This window comes from Oryx dammah, unplaced genomic scaffold (genome assembly GCF_014754425.2).
Source record: "Oryx dammah isolate SB20612 unplaced genomic scaffold, SCBI_Odam_1.1 HiC_scaffold_3, whole genome shotgun sequence".
Classification (NCBI taxonomy): Eukaryota; Metazoa; Chordata; class Mammalia; order Artiodactyla; family Bovidae; genus Oryx; species Oryx dammah.
Window position 1 is genome coordinate 69,941,403 of NW_024070187.1, and position 22,448 is coordinate 69,963,850.

At 42.2% G+C, this 22,448-nt stretch overlaps 1 protein-coding gene and 1 pseudogene across 2 annotated transcripts in view; one reads left to right on the forward strand and one right to left on the reverse strand.

Moving 5' to 3' along the window:
* Positions 1–6,390, forward strand: part of LOC120861582 — a 57,730-nt pseudogene extending 51,340 nt beyond the window's left edge.
* A 2,970-nt stretch (positions 6,391–9,360) lies between these two features.
* Positions 9,361–22,448, reverse strand: part of KDR (kinase insert domain receptor) — a 48,014-nt gene continuing 34,926 nt past the window's right edge. The window contains exons 23-30 of one of the 2 annotated variants that reach the window (XM_040238230.1): positions 21,627–21,749; positions 21,363–21,474; positions 21,028–21,127; positions 20,515–20,620; positions 19,224–19,375; positions 13,883–13,982; positions 13,297–13,382; positions 9,361–11,269 (exon numbers count right to left, since the gene is read on the reverse strand). In XM_040238230.1, coding sequence (XP_040094164.1) covers positions 11,047–11,269; positions 13,297–13,382; positions 13,883–13,982; positions 19,224–19,375; positions 20,515–20,620; positions 21,028–21,127; positions 21,363–21,474; positions 21,627–21,749 — 1,002 coding nt within the window. In that variant the 3' untranslated portion in view covers positions 9,361–11,046. The remainder of the gene's footprint in view (positions 11,270–13,296; positions 13,383–13,882; positions 13,983–19,223; positions 19,376–20,514; positions 20,621–21,027; positions 21,128–21,362; positions 21,475–21,626; positions 21,750–22,448) is intronic. The other variant, XM_040238231.1, reaches the window with a different exon arrangement.

Genomic DNA, 22,448 nt, shown 5'->3' on the forward strand with positions numbered 1-22,448 from the left:
TCTTGATCCATTATCTGTCACCATTCTAATGATCTGGCAGGAAAAGATACCTGCCCTCAGTCCCCCTGGGACAGACACACACTCATTTATGAGCCAGCAGAGCACCCCTTCCTCACAACTTAATATGTTTAACAGCTAATTGCATCTGTGTAGGGATTACACTTTACATTGTGCAGCTTTATGGAAACAAACTCCGGGCTTCCTCAGATTCCCCTAAACAACTCCTTATCTTGGAGAGTGAGATCCTTATCAGGGCCATATGTTAGCGGGCCTGGGCTGCTTCCAAATGACCCCAAGAGAGTCTGGGGCCTCATCAGGCTGCAGGGGACTGAATAGAGTCACAACCTGAACCAGCTCAGAGCCCCAAGCCAAGGGAAGAGCTTCTTCCCTGCCTTCTGTCCTCCATAAACCTGTCGAAGGCCACTCAGGGCCAAGGTGGCCCACATCAGCTCCTCTCCCCAGGTGATTTCCTGTGCTGTCAAAGTCTGGGGGATTCATGAGCACCTCATGCAAAAATCGCAGTGAAGCCTCTGCCTGTTCCTGGGGTGCTGTGGAAGCACTAACACATGGCTTTTTAACTCACTTAGGAGCTAATCCCTCTAACCTGTGAGAAAACCAGTTAACACTAATGGCTTCCTTTTGCCAAGATGGCAAGGTGGGCTCCAACCGGAGAACCACTTTTTCCACACAGTTATCACAAGTCTTGGGAGATTCCTGGCCTTGGCAGACACTAAAAACACTCCTTCCCCTGGGTTATAACAATTCAGTGAGAGACCTTGTCTTAAGGAACTCCTGGGGGAGGGGGGTCGGCAGAGCGCAAAGAGCAGGAAATGTCTCCCAGTGAGAGAAGCCTGGAGCCAGAGGGGCCCTGCTGGAGTTTTCCAGCCTGTGACTCATGGGGCTACTTCCCTACTTGACCTGGCCTGGACTCCTGCTCCTCGGCCACTGTGTCTCAGCGCCTCTTCCTGTCTCCATTCCGCCCAGGCCCCTGAACAAAGCAGAAGTCTGGAATCCACAGCAAGGACTGAAGTGTTATGTATACAGTTGGGCGTCATCTGTGGAAGCAGCTCTTTTGAAAACAGAAAATAACTTCCCTACCCTGAGAAGAACTTGTTGAGCTCTTAGAAGTGTCTACTTTAACAATTGGAGACTAAAACCTTGATTATCAACTCTTGAAAAAAGAAGACCTAGTACATTCTTTTTCATTGATTCATAGTAATAAGTAAGGCACTTGTCGAGCACTTAGGTGCCAGGCACTGTACTAAACACTTTACATATTACTTTAATACTCACCACAACCTTTTGAGGTCTATACGGTTGTTATCTCCATTGCATGATTGAGGAAACGGAGGCTCAGAGAGCCTTGTATATGTACCTTGTACGTGATCATTTAGCTACTACATGGTGGAGCCGGGATCCAAACACAGGTCTGTCTTATTCAAGCACTCAACTTCTTTGTTTCTAATATTCTGGGCAGAAAGGGAACTTGGAGACCAGCCTAGTCAACTGGTATTCTGATCCTCAACTCTTATAACTCCTTAACTCCTTTCCAACAACCTCATAGAACAGTCTCTGCTTACTACCTGGAAGGAAGACCCTGGGAGGCACAAAGGAAAGAGCATTAGGCATCAGATGACCCAGGGTCTGCCATTCTCATGGTTTTTATCCATTGGTCTAATCGCCATTTGGGAACCCAGAAGAACATCAGAATACTCTCCATGGACATCTCTTCATATATGAAAAGAGAGCCCTTGCTTAGCCCCTTACATCTTCTCCAGTCCAGCTAGTTCCAGTCTGTCAACCATTCTGTAAGTAAGGCCGTCGCAGGCACCATCCTCTGGGTGTGAGGCAACCTGTTAACCCTTAAGTGTGGTTACAAGAATGGAGAGTTAGAATTAAGTTGGTCTCATCAGCTTGGAGACAGTGGGAACCCTCCCTTCTTTATCTCCCCATACTCACCTAGTTATACAACTTAAAATTTCCTCACCTCTTTGGAAACCCCAACATACCCTGAAAATGCAGTCAACAAAAGTCCTTAAGGTGTTTTGCTCTTGCTGATGCCTAGGAAAGCAAGCTAAAATGCCAAAAATCAATTTGCAGAGAGTCAATTGGCTAAAGTTCTATCTACCAAATGATAGATTTTATCATTGCATTCCACAGATACTGAATACCTACCACTGTCTGGACATTGTTCTAAACACTGGAGATAAAGCAATGAACAAAACAGACAGAAATTCTTGTCTTGATGAAGCTAACATTCTTAATATAATGGAATTGCTCCAGCCACTTTTAAGTTCTTCTGATTGCTTTGAATGTCACTTCACAATACCTCGATGGGCGTATGAGCATTCATCTAGTATTTCTAGCAGTCAGAAAGAAAAATTCAGCATTTCACATCAGTGTGATTAGTTTGGATCCCTTTACAGAATTTACATATAAATGGCAAATAAATATTATAATTTTATGCTAAAATTGATGAATTTGAATGAATCATTGAAAATCATTAAATGTATTCATGGGAAATGTAAGCCTATGTCCATCAATTTCTGAAAAACTGAAGTTTCCATAAAATTCTTTTATGAAGACAGCGTGAAAACCAATCCATTACAACTTCACAGAAATTGTCAGTAAAAATTGAGGTAAACTTTGTAGATAATTTTTTTAAATTTGGGGGCTTATTGATAATTTCTTTTCACTTTTTCAAGATTTTATTTTTTAGAACAGCTTTAGATTTACAGGAACATTACATAGAAAGAACAGAGTTCTTCTATATGCCATCCCCCGGTGCTATTTCTTCCATTATTTTTTAATAATTTTTTAACTTTTTATTTTTTACTGTGGTATAGCTGATTAACAAACAATGTTGTGATAGTTTTAAGTGAAGAGTGAAGGGACTCAGTCATACATATACATAGAACTTGATGAGTTAATTATTAGGTAAACCAAGTATCTGACAAACTGATTCTTAGCAAATTGGTCACTGGCTAGCTGATTTGGGGCAAACTGATATTTGTAAACCAGTGTAAAGTTATTGCTAAACTGTGGGGTCCTATCCCCAAATATGTGCAGAAAAGTCAAATTAATTTACTTGCGTCTCTGACCAGTGAGTTTTTCTGAATCCTGACTCTGTCACACTTTGGTCTTCCCAGGCACTTGTCATCCAGCAATTTGTTCCTCATGCTGAGTCCTTATGCCAGTCTTCAAATCCAGGGGCCCAGGGATGGCAGAAAATTCCACTGGACGCTTCCATCCAGTTTGTCAATGGTAAGTTAATTAGCAGTCTTTGAATCATTCAACACGCTATAAATTTAACTTCCCTATCCCCAGCATCATCATAGGAAAATAATTACCTTTACTGAACACTTTCCACTTATCAGGCAGTATGGTGGATGTCTTATATACATACATCATTTAATCCTCATCAGGCTGAGGAAAGGGAGACTCAAAGCAGTTAAGTAATTTGCATGAGACTATACAGCTAGTAAGTAACACACTTTCTTCCCTCTGGCAATCCGATGTTTATTGTTACACCACGCTTTTACATTTAATCAAAATGGTTTAATTTATAGATAAAGCTGCCTGAAAGATGGGAATCCTGAAGGCAACCATATATTAACTAAGACAGTCTTCCCCTGGTGGCTCATTGGTAACAAATCCATCTGCCAATACAGTAGACACAGGCTCAATCCCTGGTCTAGAAAGATCCCACATGCTGCGGAGTAACTAAGCCTGTGCGCCACAACCATTGAGCCGTGCTCTAGAGCTGGGAGATGCAACTACTGAGCCCAGGTACTGCAGCTACTGGAGCCCGCACACCCAAGAGCCTGTGCTCCGCAACAGAAGAAGCCAATGCAATGAGAAGCCCAAGCACCTCAACTAGAGAAAAGCTCGTGCAGCAACAAAGACCCGGCACAACCAAAAATAAATAAAACTACATTAAAAAAACTAAGACACTTAAAGGTATCAGACTACCTTCACATGTATCTTTTCTTTGGTTTTGATTTATCAGAAGACAAGTCAGAGCACTGCCTTCCATCAGGATTCCATCCTGATTCCCATCCCAAATATGAGCATGTCCTCAAGATATAAGTAGACAAGATCTAATCCTGGCATGACCTTGCCTCCTGGGGCTTCAACTTTTAACTGCCAGTCTTCACTGATAACCTGGTGATGATCACACCTAACATAAGGGCCATGACAAGGATTTAATGAGATAGTATATGTGGAGTGAATAGTTCAATGCTTGGCATATGGTAGACAATCAACGATCAAGGTTATTTCTCTGTCTTTCAGGCTACTTGGGTCTGAGTGACTGCAGAGCTAATCGAAATGTTTATCACCATGAAACAGAGAAACATAATGAAAGTGGAATCCCTAATATATGTTTATCTAAAAACTCTATTAAACTTGCTCTAATATATATGTCATCTGAATTTAATACTTATTGGTACTTCCTTTTAAAGTGAACATTGCCAATTCGGTTAAGTTCTGACTCAGAAATGGTTCCTGGCATGACATTTTCTTGTCTTGTTCATCAGTCAGAGAAGCAATGAGCTCTCCTGCAGTGCAGAAGACTACAAGAGTGAAAGCTGGGCAGAACGCTGAAATTTACTGATAAATGAGGTGATAAGGGAAGAATGAGGATCTTTTTTTCTGTCTTTATGACAGGTCCTCAAGGCAATTTGCCAACCATATTAGACAGCAGAGGTGGGGGGGAAAGGTACAGAAATGTATCATGATCTATTCAGTGACTGAACTAAAGAAAATTCTACTTCTATTGACTTCAGGTATACGCTGCTTAAAAGATCTCAAGTTGGTTTATATAGGAGCACACTTTGACTTGTAAAACAGATATATTTATGAAATGTTGCACCTTACCTGATAGTATTTTGAAATACCCAAGGGGAAGTCCCTATACAGCAATCCCTACTGAAGAATTCCTAGTAAAACTAATGGCAGTGATGGAATTTACTCTTTCTGTACTTCGAATGTTCACTAACTGGAAAAGTTTAAAATGTGGAAGAGTAGTATAAAGGTCAAACAATGTTACTTATGACAAAACAAAAGATTCCTTCTGTGTTGCCATACAATGCTTGCCAACATGGAATTCTTTCGAATGCATTATCAGAATCTCCTCTTGCTACATAAGTGAAATGCAAATTTTTCAACATGAGGTGACCCAGACCAAGAAAAGCCTCATTCCCCCAACCTGCTGTCAAAGAGCTTCTTTACCTGATTTTTGCCATGAGCATTCTGACTCTTAAAGTCAGGTTAAGTTCCCCCACAGTAGAATCTAGGTATTATAATACCTAGAAATGTCCTTGAACTCAGATCTTTGTTCGAAAATGACTGCAAGAAGAATGAGCCAATAATGAGAAATATGCTCAATTGGTTAAAGGGATACCCTAAGAATATATAGAGAATTCTGGGATAAGATTGAAATTCGTCCTTTCCAGGGTTCTGCTAATAACTTTTAACCTAAGCAGCTAAGACAGTTCTGACCACTAACTGTTAAGGTGCCTGGCACATAGTAAGTCCCTAACAAACATTTGTAGAAACCATCAATGAGCTCCTTTAATGTCTCCTACATGGGCTTGCCGCCAGATCTACACTGAGATGCTTATATCTTGCTTTAGAGTCTCTATTAATTAAATGGGTTAATATTAATAAACTCTTTTCAAAAGAGTGTCTGGCACAATGTAGCATTTTTAAAGTACAGTTAAATACAAACAAACCAATATTACTTGCTTATAATTGAGTGTTAAAGGCTGAGTCTTTGGTCCTGATTTTTCTGGAAGGCCTGCTTTCCCACTACAGGCTGACAGTTTTCTCGTTAGCTTAGGCAATGAATGTGGAATGCTGTTGCCCACTGTGCATCCAGCCTGAATTCTCAACACTGGGTCTGGGCTTTCATAAGTCCATTTCTGCTCTTTCTGTGGCAATGAACAGAATGTTTTTAATCTCCTTTGTCATGATAAGTCATTTTGGCTTAACGAGATTTCCGAAGCAAAGCACCAGGCTCCCATGAAATTTCTCTCCCTAACAATGGCTCAGAGTGTTCTTGATGAGTCATTTCTTACCCCATAACCTGTGAAAGGCACATGGGATCAGAGTCAGTCAGTGCTACTATCCTTCCCACTGAAGAACTCAACCACCTTTCCTGGATTTATTCTTCCCAAATATTACTACTTGAAGAAGGGAGAGGACAAAGAGCAACGAATGGGACAGAACTGGAGCAGAGGTCAGCTTCTCATTCCCTGCCTTTTTCTTTTTGTAGTGCATCTAAAAGTTGAGACCTTCAAACAATTCAAGTATGGGGGTATGCTGTTGCCAGTTACTAGTAAGTATGCTGTCATAGGTTCTAAAGTATTTAGTATAAACAAAACGTGAGACTAACATAAAAAGAAAATCAAACCGTATGTTTTCATTCTTTTATTTTTAAACCAAAAACTATGAGTGAAACTACCTAATGTAATGCTGTTCTACAGGCACCAAGAAATTACAGAAAGGTCATATACTGTGCTGTAAAAAAAAAAACAAAAAACCTAAGATACAATTTGATGTCTTCTCATTAACATTCACTCGTCACATATCTGTCACAGTTTACTGTAATCCTCGTCTTATCAATAGTTTTCCTTAGAATAAGTCTTCCCTAACTCAGAGCTCTTTCTTATCTCTGAGTCATACCTCAGCTGAGTCTGTTATGTTCTACCACTTTAGCTCCAGAACTTCAGGCTAACTTGACTGTTATATTTCTCTCCAAGTTGCTACTTCAGATTTCTCTTCTTCTTTTCATTCTGATCAAAACCAGAGTAAATGTCTTTAATTTACCTTTTTAACCTCTATTACATAGGAGCATTCTGTAACTTTCCCCAAAAAACATCAGGCTTAAAATTACTTTCACAAAGACTGTGCAGATTTTTACTTATGTCTAAACCCTTTTGTGGGAGAGACTCATGTAGAAAACACAATTTTATAAAAACAGATTGGAAGTCCCTTTAATCTGTGCTCACTCCTTACCTGAATGAAAGCCTGGGCACGATATGCCTACTGCCCGTATGGGACAAGGGCACACAAATGTGAAAAGTTGTATATTAAGAGCTACTCTCTGATTATATGCCAATTAAAAAAAGTTAGAGAAATTTGTTTTTTAAAAAGAGCTACTCTCTGAAAGGCATTAGCTTTCTGGGTTTGCTACATTTTACAATCAGGATGATAAATATCTGAGTGAGACTTCTAAGACATACTGGGCAGACAGGAAAACTGGGCTAACTACAAAGTGATGGGTTTTAGATTTTTACTTTTCTTCTTTCATTGAAACAAAGGAATATGCATTGATAAGAAAAGCTACGCTATGGGTAAATAACTTAAACCTCCCACCACTCTCCTCTCTCCTGTGGTGTGTTTGGGTAGAAAGGCTGCTGGTGGTGGGGGTGTGGGAAGGTTGAGAGGAGAGGAAGTTGAGCGGATAGAGAGAAACAGAAGGTGAAGGGACAAGGGGGTTTGAGAGGAGGGAGAAGAACAAAGCAAGTCAGCGGAGAACATGAGAGCGGCCAGGAGCCAAGGGGAGGCAGCGTGGCCTCACCTAAAACACACCAAATGTCTCCAGTGAAAATTTTGAAAATAAGGCCATGCAGGAAGCACTTTTAAAAGCTACAAGGTTCTTTTCAATACAGGGGCAAATGAGGAGAGAAAAGGAGCTAAGAACAAGGGGATGGGAAACAGAAGAAGGAAGGGGAGGGCTAAACCTCCCCTCCGATTATTCTGAGTTGCTGAAAACATTTCTTGATGAAGTGTGAAGTTTCAGCTGAATCCAAACCCCTGGCATTGGAAACAGTGCCAGGGGCCGCTTATGAGAAACAAAATCTCTTTTTCTTAAAATGAAGAAAATTCCGTTTTTCTGTGAGGTCTTCTCCATCTTGAATAGCCTAGACTCTCCTTCCATTCATTTACTGGACAACGTTGTAACAATAGGAAAGACAAGACCAGACCTGATCTACAGTTTAGCATCTCTACCTGCCTCACTAACTCCAGCCAATGGCTCAACCTATAAGTGCAGTGCCCAGGAGCCACACAAACCTGGAACTGCCCTCTTTTCCATCATAAAGTTGTACAGAATGTCTGAGTGAAATGATAGGGTATGAAAAATGGTACAACGTGTATTTCCCCAACCACAGGGGAAAAGAGGTATGTTTAATAAATGATGCTGCTACAACTGCTTGAAGGACACAAAGCTAGATCCCTACCTCAGTCCATCGTTGTTGCTGTTCAGTAGCTAAGCCAGGTCCAACTCTTTGTGACCCCATGGCTGGCAGCACACCAGGCTCTCCTGTCCTTCATGTCTCCTGGAGCTTGCTCAAATTCACGTCCATTGAGTCGATGATGCTACCTAACCATCTCATCCTCACTCTCAAATCCCCAAAGGATTTCAGTGTAATAAAAGAAAAAAGACAATTTAGAATTGTGCATTATTTTAGAATTGGGAAGAACTTCCTCAATATGATTTTAAAAACTTAGAAGACATTTAAAAATATACATAGGCATGCTGCTGCTGCTAAGTAGCTTCAGTCGTGTCCGACTCTGTGCGACCCCATAGACGGCGGCCCACCAGGCTCTCCCGTCCCTGGGATTCTCCAGGCAAGAACACTGGAGTGGGTTGCCACTTCCTTTATTTTTTGACTATATTAAACATTTCAAAATCTTTTATGAAAAAAAATCCCACAAAGAATAGGACTGCTCCTCAGTGGCAATAATCTTTAGATAACTCTACTCACTGAATTCAAGCAACAGTAATCACTCAAAATGGCAATGTTGGATCAGAGGTTCTGACACTGTAAGGATGGTGTGTGTTAGTCACACTGTAGTGTCCAACTCTTTGCAACCCCATGGACCAGTCTTCTCTGTCCATGGAGTTTCCAGGCAAGAATACTGGAGAGGGTTGCCATTCCCTTCTCCAGGGGGCCTTCCCAACCCAGGGATCAAACCTATGTCTCCTGCACTGCAGGCAGATTTTTGCTGTCTGAGCCACCAGGGAAGCCCCGTAAGGAGAGAGTAAAGCGTTATTGAAAACTATAAATATGCTCCAAGCTTCCCTGCACTGCTGGGTCTGGTCACCTTCCTCAGATATCTTGGTCCCTGATTTTCATGGTTGGCTGTTCTGAGAGGCACGGGGGTTACTAGAGAGCCAGAAATACTGTTAGAGTACTTATCACATATCTCTCAGTCCATGTTTTAAGAATCTCAAAAGTGCTCGGAATTTAACAAGAGTATGTGTGTGTGTGAATTATTTGTGCTATGAAGAAGAGGGGGAGAAGCAATTATACCTCAAGCCAGAAATATTCACCCTCAAGACAGCTGTGATAGTATTATACCATTGTATTTTTTAAACTAAGAATACATTTGTTTATAAAGTATATAAGCATTTTATGAAAATATCCTTTATAAGAAGAGTAAGAGAACAAGCAAAAATAAAAAACAGCCACAGGAAACGCTGTCAGACTTTCCCTCCTCCATTTCAGAAGTGAGGGGAATGATGGGTATAGTGATGCAACCTTGCAAAGGATTCCTTCAAGTTTTTCGCTTTTTTTTTTAATAAAATGGCATCAATTGCTAAAAGCATTATGACCTTTGTTATGCTACATAATACTGATACAAAATGTGAATAGTACAAAGTTCATTATATATAAGGTTTTAATATATTACATTTGTTTCTACATAAACAGACTATAAATATATGTGCCATAGCATATAGTTTTATAGTCATTGCTCCCAGCCTCTCATACTATGGTACCAAACAGAAAATACATCTTTTTTTAAAAAGAAAAGAATAAGGGCAGAACCAGTAGAAAGAGCTTTACATGTTAAAAGTCTAAATAATACAATAGGTATTGTTATAACTTGAGCTACAAGGTAATTTTGAAATCTGGCTAAGAATTACTCAGAGAGTGAACAAACCAAATCATATTTTACTCGGGCATACAGGTCAAATGACTAGAATACTGACTGGCTGGGAGCGGGCAGGCGGGGAAGGGACAGTCAGGAAAATACTGGAGGGAAGGGGGAAGACTCGGAGAGGGGAGAAGGGATAGGAGGGTAAAATCCTTCCTGAAGCTTTGACACCACAGCTCCACACCGAATCTACTGCATTCAGGCTCAGACATATCACATCAAGACGATAGGTGGGTGTCCATCCAGAAGAAACCAGAAGCCGGTTCACACAGTCAGAAATCCTCAACGTGACACGGAGCCTCCGTCTGAGTGTCCTTTTCTGTGGCATCCTGAGTAAAGGATCAGTCTTGAGACAAGAAGCCAGAGCTGCCTCATTTCCTTCCTGGGCCTTGGCCAGGAGACACGTAAGAGAACGGAAGGATCTCTCATTAGGAGTCGGAAACAGCACAAGGAACTCTCATTTAGCCCAAATGGGAAGAGCACGCAACCTTCTGAAACCAGTCACCTTGTCTGAAGCCTTTACACTTCCTCACAAACCCTATGTCCACCACCTCCACACCAGAGCCAACACAACGCACGCACAGGTTCCAGGGCACTCCCAAAGCAAGTCAGAGTCTTCCTTTCCATCAGTCCAAACCCCACAGGTAAGACGTGGCTCCAACAAGCAAAGCTTCCTACATGCATTTAGCTCTAAAGGTCTTTCCCGTCTTCAACACCTAAAGCACTTCCATTGCCTGGTTTGTCTTCTAGTTTTATGAGGTGTCCGCTCCCCGGGCACTGCTACTTCTGAGGGTGAAGTCGTTTCTTGAACTTCTTTTGCTGCAACCCTTAGGGCAACCCAGGGTAGGGTGCATCCACCATGCTTTTTAAATGAATGAAAAAAGAATGAGGTCAACATGGGGAGAAGACACAAACACATTCTTGGGTCACAAGCATCTCAGGAAATGCCTAGGGGACCAGCTCCCTGCAGTCTGAGGTCCTTTTTTTGAAATGAAAATCAAATGTGGCTACTTCCTGGTGGTAGAAAGAACAACACTTGACAATCGGAGCAGCACCTCTCGTGTGATTTCCAGGACTGGGGGACGCAGGTGCCTCCTTTTAAACCGGAGGAGAGCTCAGTGTGGTCCCAGAGTCAGGCTGGAGAATCGGAGCTGCACTGCCGACCTGCGGCCCAACCTCCATCAGCTTTAAAAGTTCAGCCTCCTCGCTGGAGTACACAGTGGTGTCCGTGTCATCAGAATGGTATCCCGACTGGTAGCCGCTCGTCTGGTTTGAGCCTTCGGATGCCACAGACTCCTTGCTTTTGCTGGGCATCAGTCCACTGCAGAAGAGATGGTAACCAAATAAGTTGGCAGAGAGAAGGCAGTTCTTGTGTATCTTATCCTAACCCCATCCCCTGCCCCGTGTGGGCTGTCAGTTTCCTGGAGAAACAGCCCATCCCTCCCACTTGTTAATCAACATAGCAGGTTTACTCAGACAATGTCTATTTTCAGGTACTAGGGTGAAATCTGAGTTTCAGATAAGTCCTCTTATTCGGGTCCAAGTCTTTCAAGCCTGAGATGAGATGAAAGGCAGTTCTTTTGGATTATGCAAAGGCTCCAACCAATGGAACCTTTTTATGGCCTTGCAGACTGACAAGTTTGTGTACAAGAATAGGAGCCAAAGAGACTCTTTCATGACGTGGGAGGAAACTGGGATGTTCTGAAAGTCCAATGGTACTTGTCACACACTGCCAAGTAGGGGATCACAAGGCCCGTGTATGGTGTTAATAAAATTCTTGAGCAACTTTAAACTTTAGTAAGCTGAAGTGTGTGTGTACAATCAAGCTAGACATGTCAAAAACTGCTTTTTACTCATCAAAACCACATTCTTTGGAAGCATGGAGGACTGGATCACTCAGCAGCAACCAGAAAATGTTTTCAATGGCGTGGAATTGTGACAGACGGTAATCATGTCAAAGCTTAGAAAAAAGCTTAAAAAGGCCTTTTGTAGCTGGGTGTAGGCTGTGTAGAGCTTAAGTCATTCTGAAGTATAGTGATTTCGCCCCTTACTAGGTATTTTACCAATCTATACATGTTACAAAACAAAAAAAAAGGGGGGGGGTTTATTAACTCTATGTTCATATATGGTTTAAAAGTTATTTCAAATAACTAGAAATGTATCTTTTCTTTCAATCCAACCTCAATACAATGGACTTAGTGTCTCAGACAATGGAATGGTACATAGTCATTGCCAAGCAAATAAAATACTTTGAATCGGTGAATTGCTAAGCAAATAAAATACTTTGAATCGGTGAATAAAACATATAATTGGCTCTCACAATTTCTCATCATGGGCCTAGGGCAAATGATAAAATTGTACAATGGCACATTTTAACTTTTTTTCTTGACATGAGCATCACTCAATAATGCAAGGGGGCTCCCATTTTATCCAACAGTTAGATTATAGGTAGATCAAAATCTTCTCAATTCATACCTAGAGTGAAACTGCCAGCAAATAAACAAACATTCTACATCCCACTATTGTTATAAATACAGAGTTTCTTATTTGTTAATTTAAAAGCAGGTGGTGGTGGTTTAGTCATTAAGTCATGTCCAGCTCTTGCAACCCCAAAGACTATAGCCTGCCAGGCTCTTCTGTCCATGAGATTTTCTAGGCAAGAATACTGGAGTGGATTGCCATTTCCTTCTCCAGGGTATCTTTCCGACCCAGGAATCGAACCCAGGTCTCCTGCACTGTAAGCAAATTCTTTACTGATTGAAATACCAGAGAAGCTACAGGAAGCCAGCTGTAAAAGCAGGTACATCTATTCAAAACAACTACAAATTCCTATAGAACCATGTGGAAGATATTATATTCAAAACCAAATTCACTGTTTTCCCCACAATTAAATACTCAATAATTCAGCCAATAGTATTTAAATAACTTAAGCAAGTAGACAATGGTTTACTTAAGGACAGGTGCACCATTTCTGTTCAGGTTTGAAAATTCTTCACTGTAGAGTCCACAAAGATCTTAACTATCTCAAGAGTTTTATTAAAGATCAAGCCAATGACCTCTTTGTCACTTAGCCAATATCACACAAACCATTGACCACAGCAAATATGCTCAGAAATTCCTTAGTATACATAAAATCTGGTAAAAACCAACCAAATCCTCTTATTTCAGATTCTTTTTAGACTTGCCAGGTAATGTGTTTGTTTCTGTTCTTTATTAGTTAGGTTGATGCAAATCTGCCTAACCGATAAAGATACAAAAAAAGAAAAACTCTGCACTTATGCTCAAAGTCCTAAGTTCCTTCCAAAAATTCCCATTGAAATTTGTCTTTTCTATTTGGCTGAACCTTACCTAAAAGATGGGGCTAACTTGGTTCTGTCTTCCAGGGTTTTCAGCTCTTCAGATGCAAGAACCATACCACTGTCCGTCTGGCTGTCCTTTTTAAGAGACAATGAGATGGCACAGTTGATTGAGTGTATATACTGACCAATCACTTAATCAAACTGATTTCCTAACCCATCTCTGAGACAGCATTTTCATGTTCTGCAGAGAGAGGTAAAGGTATTACAGCCAGAAACTGTACTGGCTATGAGAGGAAGCAACTGCTTCCACAATCGACCCAGGCCTAGAAGAAGAGAGGAATTTAGAAAGAAGCTAAGGAGACCCGTTTCTATCCCTCTTTCCACAATAATATTATTTACACTTCAGTGGAATTGGGCATGAAGCTCAATTGTCTTGAACCTTAACCAGGGGCTTCACTTATGGAAAAAACAAGGCGGCCCAATAAGTTCCATTGCTATAATGACCCCGAGACACATACCCACAAGGGCAGCCTCATAAGGAGCCTCCAAAACTCTAATGCTTAGGCTAATATTTATCTAGCTAATGTTTCATCTTTGGTATTATTTCTAAGACTATTTTTAAAAGATGTACTTACATCTGGGATGACTTTTACTTCTGGTTCTTCCAACGGGATATCTTCAAATGTTTTTACACTGACAGGCCGGCTCTTTCGTTTACTGTTCTGCAGATACTGACTGCAAAAGAAAAAATATTTATATTTTAGTAGTGGTATAGTCGACTGCAGATTCCACAAGTGACACCTAAGTTCATTATCTTTGAACCACAAATTTAATAGCGACCTTCAAAACATCCTCTGGAAAAAGAAAAACAAAACAAAAATCTCTGCTAGCACACACCGAAGGCTTAATTTCCTGTGAAAGTCCATTTAAAAGTATAATATAACAGAGGGGCCTAGATGAGCCCGTTTCCTTTGAATCTTACTTCTGAGGTCCAGGGCTGGACTGAAGACAATAACAGCAGACTCAGTGGTCTGCCTACTACTTGGCTTCCTGATTGCCTGCGATTCCTCCACTAAGCTCTTAGCATATCGCCGAGTGTTTCACATCTTTCCGGCCATCTCCTAGGCAAGTTATCTGGACAAAAACGTCCACAGAGCAACCATTCCACAAAAGATGGGTGGAGGAAACACTCCCAGATTTCACTGGGTTCAGTAAAAGATGCTGAACCCAGCAGACTCTGGAAACCACCTTCTCCAGCTATACATAATAGAGGCTTAACGGGTAGAGTGGGGCTGGATCTCACGATCTCCTACTTTTGGCCCACAGAGCTGGGGCTGTAGTTTGAGAATCATGAGATATTCCGCTTATTTCCAAGTTTACCATGGATTACACAGACTTGGGAAAGCCACGAATATATTTCTATGTCCCTGTTTCCCCATCTTTAAGATGTACGGGCCAAAGCTTTCCTTCCCTCACTCACAAAGATATCTGGAGGATGAATGAGGTGATCAGTGGTGGGTGGTAAAGGATCTTAGAAAGAGTGATGATCCATCCACCAAAGCTTGTTTTCCTCCTTTGAATTCCAAAGACTACCAGTTTCTTTCAAGAGTCCAAAGGACAGGACATGTCAGACAGCACATCACCTGTTCCTTAGGGGTGCTTTTTCCCCTACCATGTGACTTTGGGTGAGTCGGAGTGACTTTGTGAAAATCAACCCAAGTGGAGAGAAGCAAAGTCTTTTTCACAGGAAGGGACAGCAAATTCACTCTTCACTTGAACCGCACTGTACTTCCCATCCTAGCAGCCTTCCAGATATACTGCATATTCCTTGTGTTTTCTGTGACCAAGTGAAGAGAGGACTCACTTGGGCAAAGGAGGATAATGGAAACCAAGTCTTCCTCCCCTGCCCGAGGAGGCTGGTTTTTCCTCTACAAAGAGAAAATGAGGTTCACCAGTGACATCCTCACTCAGGAAACCCCACAGGAAAGAGGACAAAATGTATTAAAAATAAGGAGATTGAAAACCCTACTTCTCCTAGATCCAGTCCCCAAAAGTGATAGTTCTACCAAATTACTGGTACCATAGTCAATCATTCATTCATTCACTCATTCAGGAACCCTCTATTGAGACTCTCATGTGCCAGGCACTGTGTCAAATGATCCTCAACCACTGTCTCATGGCATCTCCATGGTACCTCTCTAGGTGGGTATCGTGAGCCCAACTACAGATGTGGAACTAAGACATAGAAAGGTTTAGGAACTTGTCCAAAATCACATAACTAGACTACCTGGATTATCATCCTGAGGGCAATGAGCAGCCACTGAAGAATTTTAAGCTTGAGATTGACAAAGTCAGATACACCTTTTAGAAAGATGACTCTGGGTTCAGGAAGGTAAGACCAAAAATCATGAGATCAATTAGGGAGCTGTTCCACTTATCTAGGAGAAGGAAGGGCAGCTTGACCAAAAGGTGATGCCCCCAGGTCTGGAGAAGTAGACCGATTCCAGAGGTATTTGGGTTGTAGCATCAAGTAGAGTTGGTGAGCTTAGACAGTAATGCAGCTGCCTTAGAAAGGCTACTTTCCTGATTTCTGAGCCCAATAGTTTCAAACATTGTTCAGCCAGTCCCAGCTGACAAAGCATTTTCATATACATTGTTGCATCTGTTCTTAACAAATCTACACAGTCGTTTTTTCTTATTTCTTATTTGGAAAAGAGGAGGTGATGGCTTAGGGAGGAAATAACTAGAATTGGAGCTCAAACTTAGGTTTCTAGAGCCCATGCAGAGTTGTTTCTGTTTGTTTTTACCTCACTCCACATTGATGCCCTTGGAATAGCATTAGGAAGGAGAAGGGAGAAGAGGGCACTGGATATGATTGTTCAGTTCTTTGTTAAGCACCTGATATGCATGCAGCCCTGCTCCCTTCCATGAGTGCACTGAGCGTGCAGTGATATGGAGTGGAGGAGGGGGAATGTGGGCTGTGAGACAGACAAAAGGTGAAGAAAGGACAGGTTCATTTCAAGCAGTCTAATATCAGCCAAATTCAGGAACATCTAGCCAGCAGGCTGTCCCTGGCATCAATCTACAAGGCGCATTTAAATCATCATTAGCAATTAACTAAAATAAGAAAAAAAAAAAAAAAAGTATGTGCCAGAACCTTTCTCTGGGAGAGAACTGAAAAGAAGTCTTTGATAAGCTGCTTGGAGTGGGAGGTGAAACTCCCAGGGGAAACAGTGGAGCAACCGCAGATGGTCCCCAAACTACCCTGTAAGGAAGATGAGCCCAATTAAGATGTGTTTTCTTGCAGGAAGCATGCAAACTGGGGGCCGGAACTGATCCACAGGGAAATTAGAGACAAAGCAGAGTCTAGACACTAGTGGTCCTTCCTCGTCACCCTTCCCCTACATACCTCTCAGCCTCTTCTCTAAATAAATGCTGAACAAATATTTTTTAAAATAGTTAATGGGGCAAAAAATCAGGAGGTTGGCTCCCACAGGGATGTCTCTGTCCTGCTCTATTTATAACACAATGAAATTGAAAATTATAAGCAGGAAGAAAGTGAGAAAGACACCTCGGCTCTCCTCTTTCTTTGACTGGCAACATGAAGATAAGAGAACAAGTCCCCTGAGAGGCACCCCAACCTCTCCTCTTGCTCCTGAGGGAAGCAGAACCACAAGAGAGCATCGAAATGAAGTGTGCTGTGTGTAGACGCCTGGACTCTGCCTCTCTTTTAACCTAAATGATTAAAATGTGACCGTGGTGTCTTATTTTTAGAAAAGGGAAAAAAGTGGAAGGGATTGAGTGGGGATGCAGACAAGAGATTCCAATTTCCATTTTATTTTTCAAATTATGGCTGGATAAAAGAGAAACTGGACTGCAAAGACCAATTCAAAAAGCACAGACAGCAAATAGCAGCCAGGCCTGCGCTGGGAGTGTGGTGTCACATTTGTCCACGCTTCTGGGGATAAATGTTAGCAGCCCTGCTTCAGATCCAGCATCGCATTTGGCACTTCCATCACACATATATGACTTCATCAACTCTCAGCACCATATGCAAAGCGCCCAAGCGAGCCAAGAGGCTGCCGGCTGGGTCCTCACCCCACCTGGTCACAGAAAACCCAAGAAACACAGCTCATGATCAAATGGCTTTCTGATCAAGCAGGAGGCAACAGTGTTGCAGGAATAATTACCACACCAGAAGGCCAGTTGAACTAGGACTTTTTAAATATGAGGGTGGAACTATGGATTTTCAGATTTTCATTTCATTCCCCCTTCTATTTGAGGCCCCCTCTTTGGTATGGGAGAAAACAGCCCTGAGTTAGATTTCAGAGGAATGGGATTCATCCCGGGGATGTGTTTTAAGCAGCTCACATAATAGCTATTATTTATTGGGTATTCTCCAGGTACCAGGCAGTTAGAAACTCATTATGTCATGTAATTCTCAAAGTCATCATTTTTGTACAACACCAGTGTCCCAGCCTAGGTCACACTGAAAATTTGCCCTAGATCAGAGCTGCAAAGAGCAGACTTGGGAATCCAACCCAGTTATGAAGTCAAAGTATTAGTCACTCAGTCATGTCCGACTCTTTGCGACCCCCTGGACTGTAGCCCTCCAGACTCTTCTGTCCATGGGGATTCTCCAGGCAAGAATACTGGAGTGGGTTGCCATGCCCTCCTCCCGGGAATCTTCCCAACCCAGGGATCAGACCTAGGCCTCCTACACTGTAGGCAGATTCTTTATCATCTGAGCCACTAGGGAAACCCAATTCTATCTGACTCTAAAATCTGGATCTTTAACCACAATATCGTATTCTTCCAGGTAATTGCTCTGAGTCTCATATTCAACATTTACATCAAAAGATAATAGTATCTACTTTGCCTAACTCTGGCAAAACCTGGGAAGAAAAAGTTCTTTCAAAAATGCCAAAACTTCTTGACACAGATGGAATGGACAGCTTACTAGCTGGCTTCTACCCACTCTGAGCTTTCCTGTCTCCCATGGCAGCACTCCTGCTGCCCTCCCTGTGCGTGTCCACAGGGCACACTGACCAGGGTGACTCCCCACCTACCATCTGGCACCCTCGCCACAGGCTAGAGCTCCATTCCTCCTTCCTGCACGCCCCCTGCCCCGGCCACCCCACCCCCCACGCCCCACGCCCCCGCCTCGACCCTAAGCCTGAAGGTGCCCCCTGCAGCCTGTGCACACTCAAGGGGGCAGGCTGGGCCTATATTGTCAGGGGTGTGGTTACAGGAAGAAAACATCCAAAGGAGTGGGAACGGGAACAAAGTGAAGTGAAGTAGTCCCAGGCTTATGAAAAGGCAATTTTAATATCATATTGTAGAAACCATATCAACTCTTTCCTTATGCACAGGTGCTGGGAGAGAATAAAAAGAAAGCTGCCTTTAGAACCCTTCTACAAATCAGGAAAATACTGCAGCGCATGTGTTTTAAATAAGCCCAGAAGTCCCATTATGCAAATAAAATGCTGAAAATCAGACTTGGGAGGGGCTTCTGAAGATGTGCTGTCCAGTCTAATTCAGGATGCATCCCCACGGCAACTGTAACCCAGCCAGAGAGGCAAAAGTGTGCTTTCATAAACGTATAGAACTCTTCCTTCCTGAATCTTTCCTAAGCTGTTTAATTCACATTAATAAAAGAGTACATGGGGATAATTTAAATACAGATGTCTTTGTAAAATCGGTCTCTTTTTCTGGAGATTAACAAACTATGGCATTCCAGCTATTTGCAGCTGCAGGGCTTAGGATTCTGAAAGGAAGAGCTTCGGCCGCAATATGGACCACAGATGGGAAGAGGAGATTCACCTACCCAGGCGCCCTTCAAGGAGGACCTCTCAGGGCCAAGGGTGAACGTGCAAGTAAAATGCAGCAACTTCATACAATGTTCTTTCTCCACGCACCTCCCTAGGATGACCTTGAAGCCCCTTCCCCCCAGGGGATGTTGACCTTAGACCGTACCTGATTCCTGCTGTGTTGTCATAATGGAACTTGGGGTCACATACTTCCTCTTCCTCCATACAGGAAACAGGTGAGGTAGGCAGAGAGAGTCCCGAATCCTCTTCCATGCTCAAAGTCTCTGATATGGGAAGAACAATGTAGTCTTTGCCATCCTGAAACAATAAACAGAGGCTATTGTTATGGCTTCAGTCCTTCAAGAGCCTTTACATGAAAAACAAAGCCCATGGGAGCTTCTTGTTTATGGGGAACGTGGCTTTCATATCTGAAGGTAAAACTTTAAGACAACTTTAAAAATGGCTTGTCAAAAACACAAGGGCACTTGAAAGGGATGTGTACACGAGAGTATACTTAAGGAACTAACAAAACACGAGATGGCCAAAACACAGAGAAGTACGCAGGCTGTGGTTACAGCTGGAGCAACAGGCAGAGCTGCGCAGGGCTTAGAAATCATTTCTTCACAAAGTCCTATCTACACCAGCCAGGTCCTTTAAAGGGCATGTCATCCAATTTTAGCCTCTACACTTCAAGGCAACGGAAAAACTGATGACAGTCTAAAGAAAAGCAATATATGTGCAGGAAAATGGGTCTTCTGAGAAAAGGTTACACAACTTAACATTATTTCATCAGAGAGAAAGAAATAAAGGGCAATTTGATACGTCTCAGTGTTTGAGAGGTTTATTGATAATGACAGATTTGACACACTGTCCCCCAGCTGTTCAGAAGAAAAGCAGGAGGAAATTGGCTTCCATTCACTGTGGTAAGAGGTGTTGACTGGAGAGTAAATAACTTTCTAAGGGTAAAGACTACAGTAAAATCCTCTGATGGAAGTTATGGGGGCCTGGAATTTCACCGAGGGGGAAAAAACAGAACATTTATTTTGCAGGATTCAGATGTTTTTGCCTGAAGAATGTATTTAAAATTCCTTGAAATTCTGTCCACTGTTGATATTCACCCACTGTTGATATTCACTTAATCAACGAAGCTTTGTTTTTTTCAATTCTGGGGTTTTGTTTGTTGTCTTTGTTTGCTTTTTTTACTTCATAAGAGCACCCGAAGACACCAAAATATACCTCAGTAAAAATGAAAGTGATCAGCTGCCAGGTTATGAATTAGGATCTCATCTGTTTAAAGGGGCAAATACGGCTTTTAGAAAAGCATTTCTGCTCAGATCTGGAATGTGGCTCCTTATTCAGTGGCTGAGAGGACAGCGTGGTGGCCCTGAGAAGGCAGCAAGAGGGCCCTGGACAGCTAAGTACGCTCTGCAGAAGCTTCTTGCATGGAGGTCACAAACCTGTTGAGCATTAGCTTGTAACAGATTTCCCAGATGCTCCACCAGCTCTGAAAATGTGGGTCTCTGATTGGGATCCCCATGCCAGCAGTCAAGCATGGTCTGGTACCTAGGGAAGCAAAACACTGATGTAATCAACTGCCTCCTTCCTCCTGATCTGATGCTGAAAATAAGCACTTGAATGAGTAAACATTTATAAAGAGTCCACCATGAGCCAAGATGCTAAATAGGGATACGAAACTATGTAAGACATAGAGCCCTACACTTGGAGCATGAAGTGTGTATAGAAAAGGAAACGTCATAAATCAACATCTAGTAAAGACTGACTGGTTCGTACAGATAAACTGCTGTCATTTCAAGAAGGATGACTCTGGTTGAGATTATCAAGGAAGACTTCAAGGGAGAAGTAAGACATACACTGGGTCACAAAGGAGGTACACAGAATGGAAAGTCTTCTAGGCAGGGAGAATGTTTGTGAGTAAAGAAGGGGGATAGAGGAATAGTGTAAAATCTTACATTTCTGGTGTGGTGTAATCAGGGGCTCTCATTCTAGTTCCTTCTTTCAGTCGCCTACAAAATTCCTCATCAATCTTGACTCCAGGATACGGAGAAGCACCTGAAAGAAAACAGGAATGGGAAATTCCTGAGTCTAATTCACATATATATGAGCCTGACTCACACCTTCTTCACATGTATATCTTTTTCCCCCTTTCTTTCTCTCTCTCTTTTTAAGATTTTTATAACCCAAAGCGTCCAAGTAAGTTTCATCCAGTGAAGGTGAGATACAGGAGTAACTGACTTTTATCATTTTCTTTGCAGCACAGATGGAGGAACAAGGACAAGGGACCTACCTAAGGAAAATATTTCCCAGAGCAGGACACCAAAAGACCACACGTCACTCTGAATCGTGTACACTCGGTCAAAAATCGTTTCCGGGGCCATCCATTTCAAAGGGAGGCGAGCCTGTAGGGGTAGAAGACGAAGAATGAAAACCCAACTTGGCAAAAACCTGAAGAAAAAACTTCCACTATCCCTGCACACAGCTTCTCAGGCTGGCCCAGGAGAGTTTGGGTTCTGCAACTTCATAGACCGCAGGGTGCACCTTTGAAACTTACATCTCCTTTTCTGACATAATCTGGGTCTTTATAAATATCCCGGGCCAAGCCAAAGTCACAGATTTTAACCACGTTCTTTTCCGACAAGAGGATGTTTCGCGCTGCCAGGTCTCTGTGGATACACTGCAAAAAGAATTGTGTGCGTTAGAGTTCAGCCTAGCTGATCTCTTCGACATCTGTGGTGACCTCATGTTTAAAAAAAAAAAAAAAAAAACCCACATCAGAAAACCAACTGATTAACAAGCACTGGGTTAACATCTTTTATCAACACTTGGGGAAAAAAAGTCTGTGAGTTTCACTGAGAAACACATCTGCTTATTCCATAACAGTCTCGGACTCTGGAACTAAATAATCAAATTATAGCATGCTGATGGAGTCATAAATAGACTTCTTTGGGCACAATTAAGAACGTGTTTCTGGTCACATCCACATATCCCTTTTGCCTGGCACCATATACGGTTAAAATGTGTTATTCTAAGGAGGCCCTAGAATGAATGAATGCACGGAATCAGAAACAAGGGGCTCTCCTTGGTTTGGGGCCCTTTGTTGGTTTCTCCACTTCATATGTAACCGAAGCTGGACCAGCTCTGAGAAACAATTCTGAGTGGGGCTCATCCTGTTTTCAAAGTGCTGGCTTATCACAGAAGCCAATGAAGGCACTCTCAGCCTCTTACCCATCAAGGAGATTCTCTGATGCACACAAAAGGAAAAGCCAATTCTCCTTGGCTTTCGTTCTACTCTTTTCTGTCCCTCAGTTTCTCTCTTCTATGCATCCCCTAACTTCTTCTAACTTCCTACACTAAGTAGTTCTATCTCTACTGA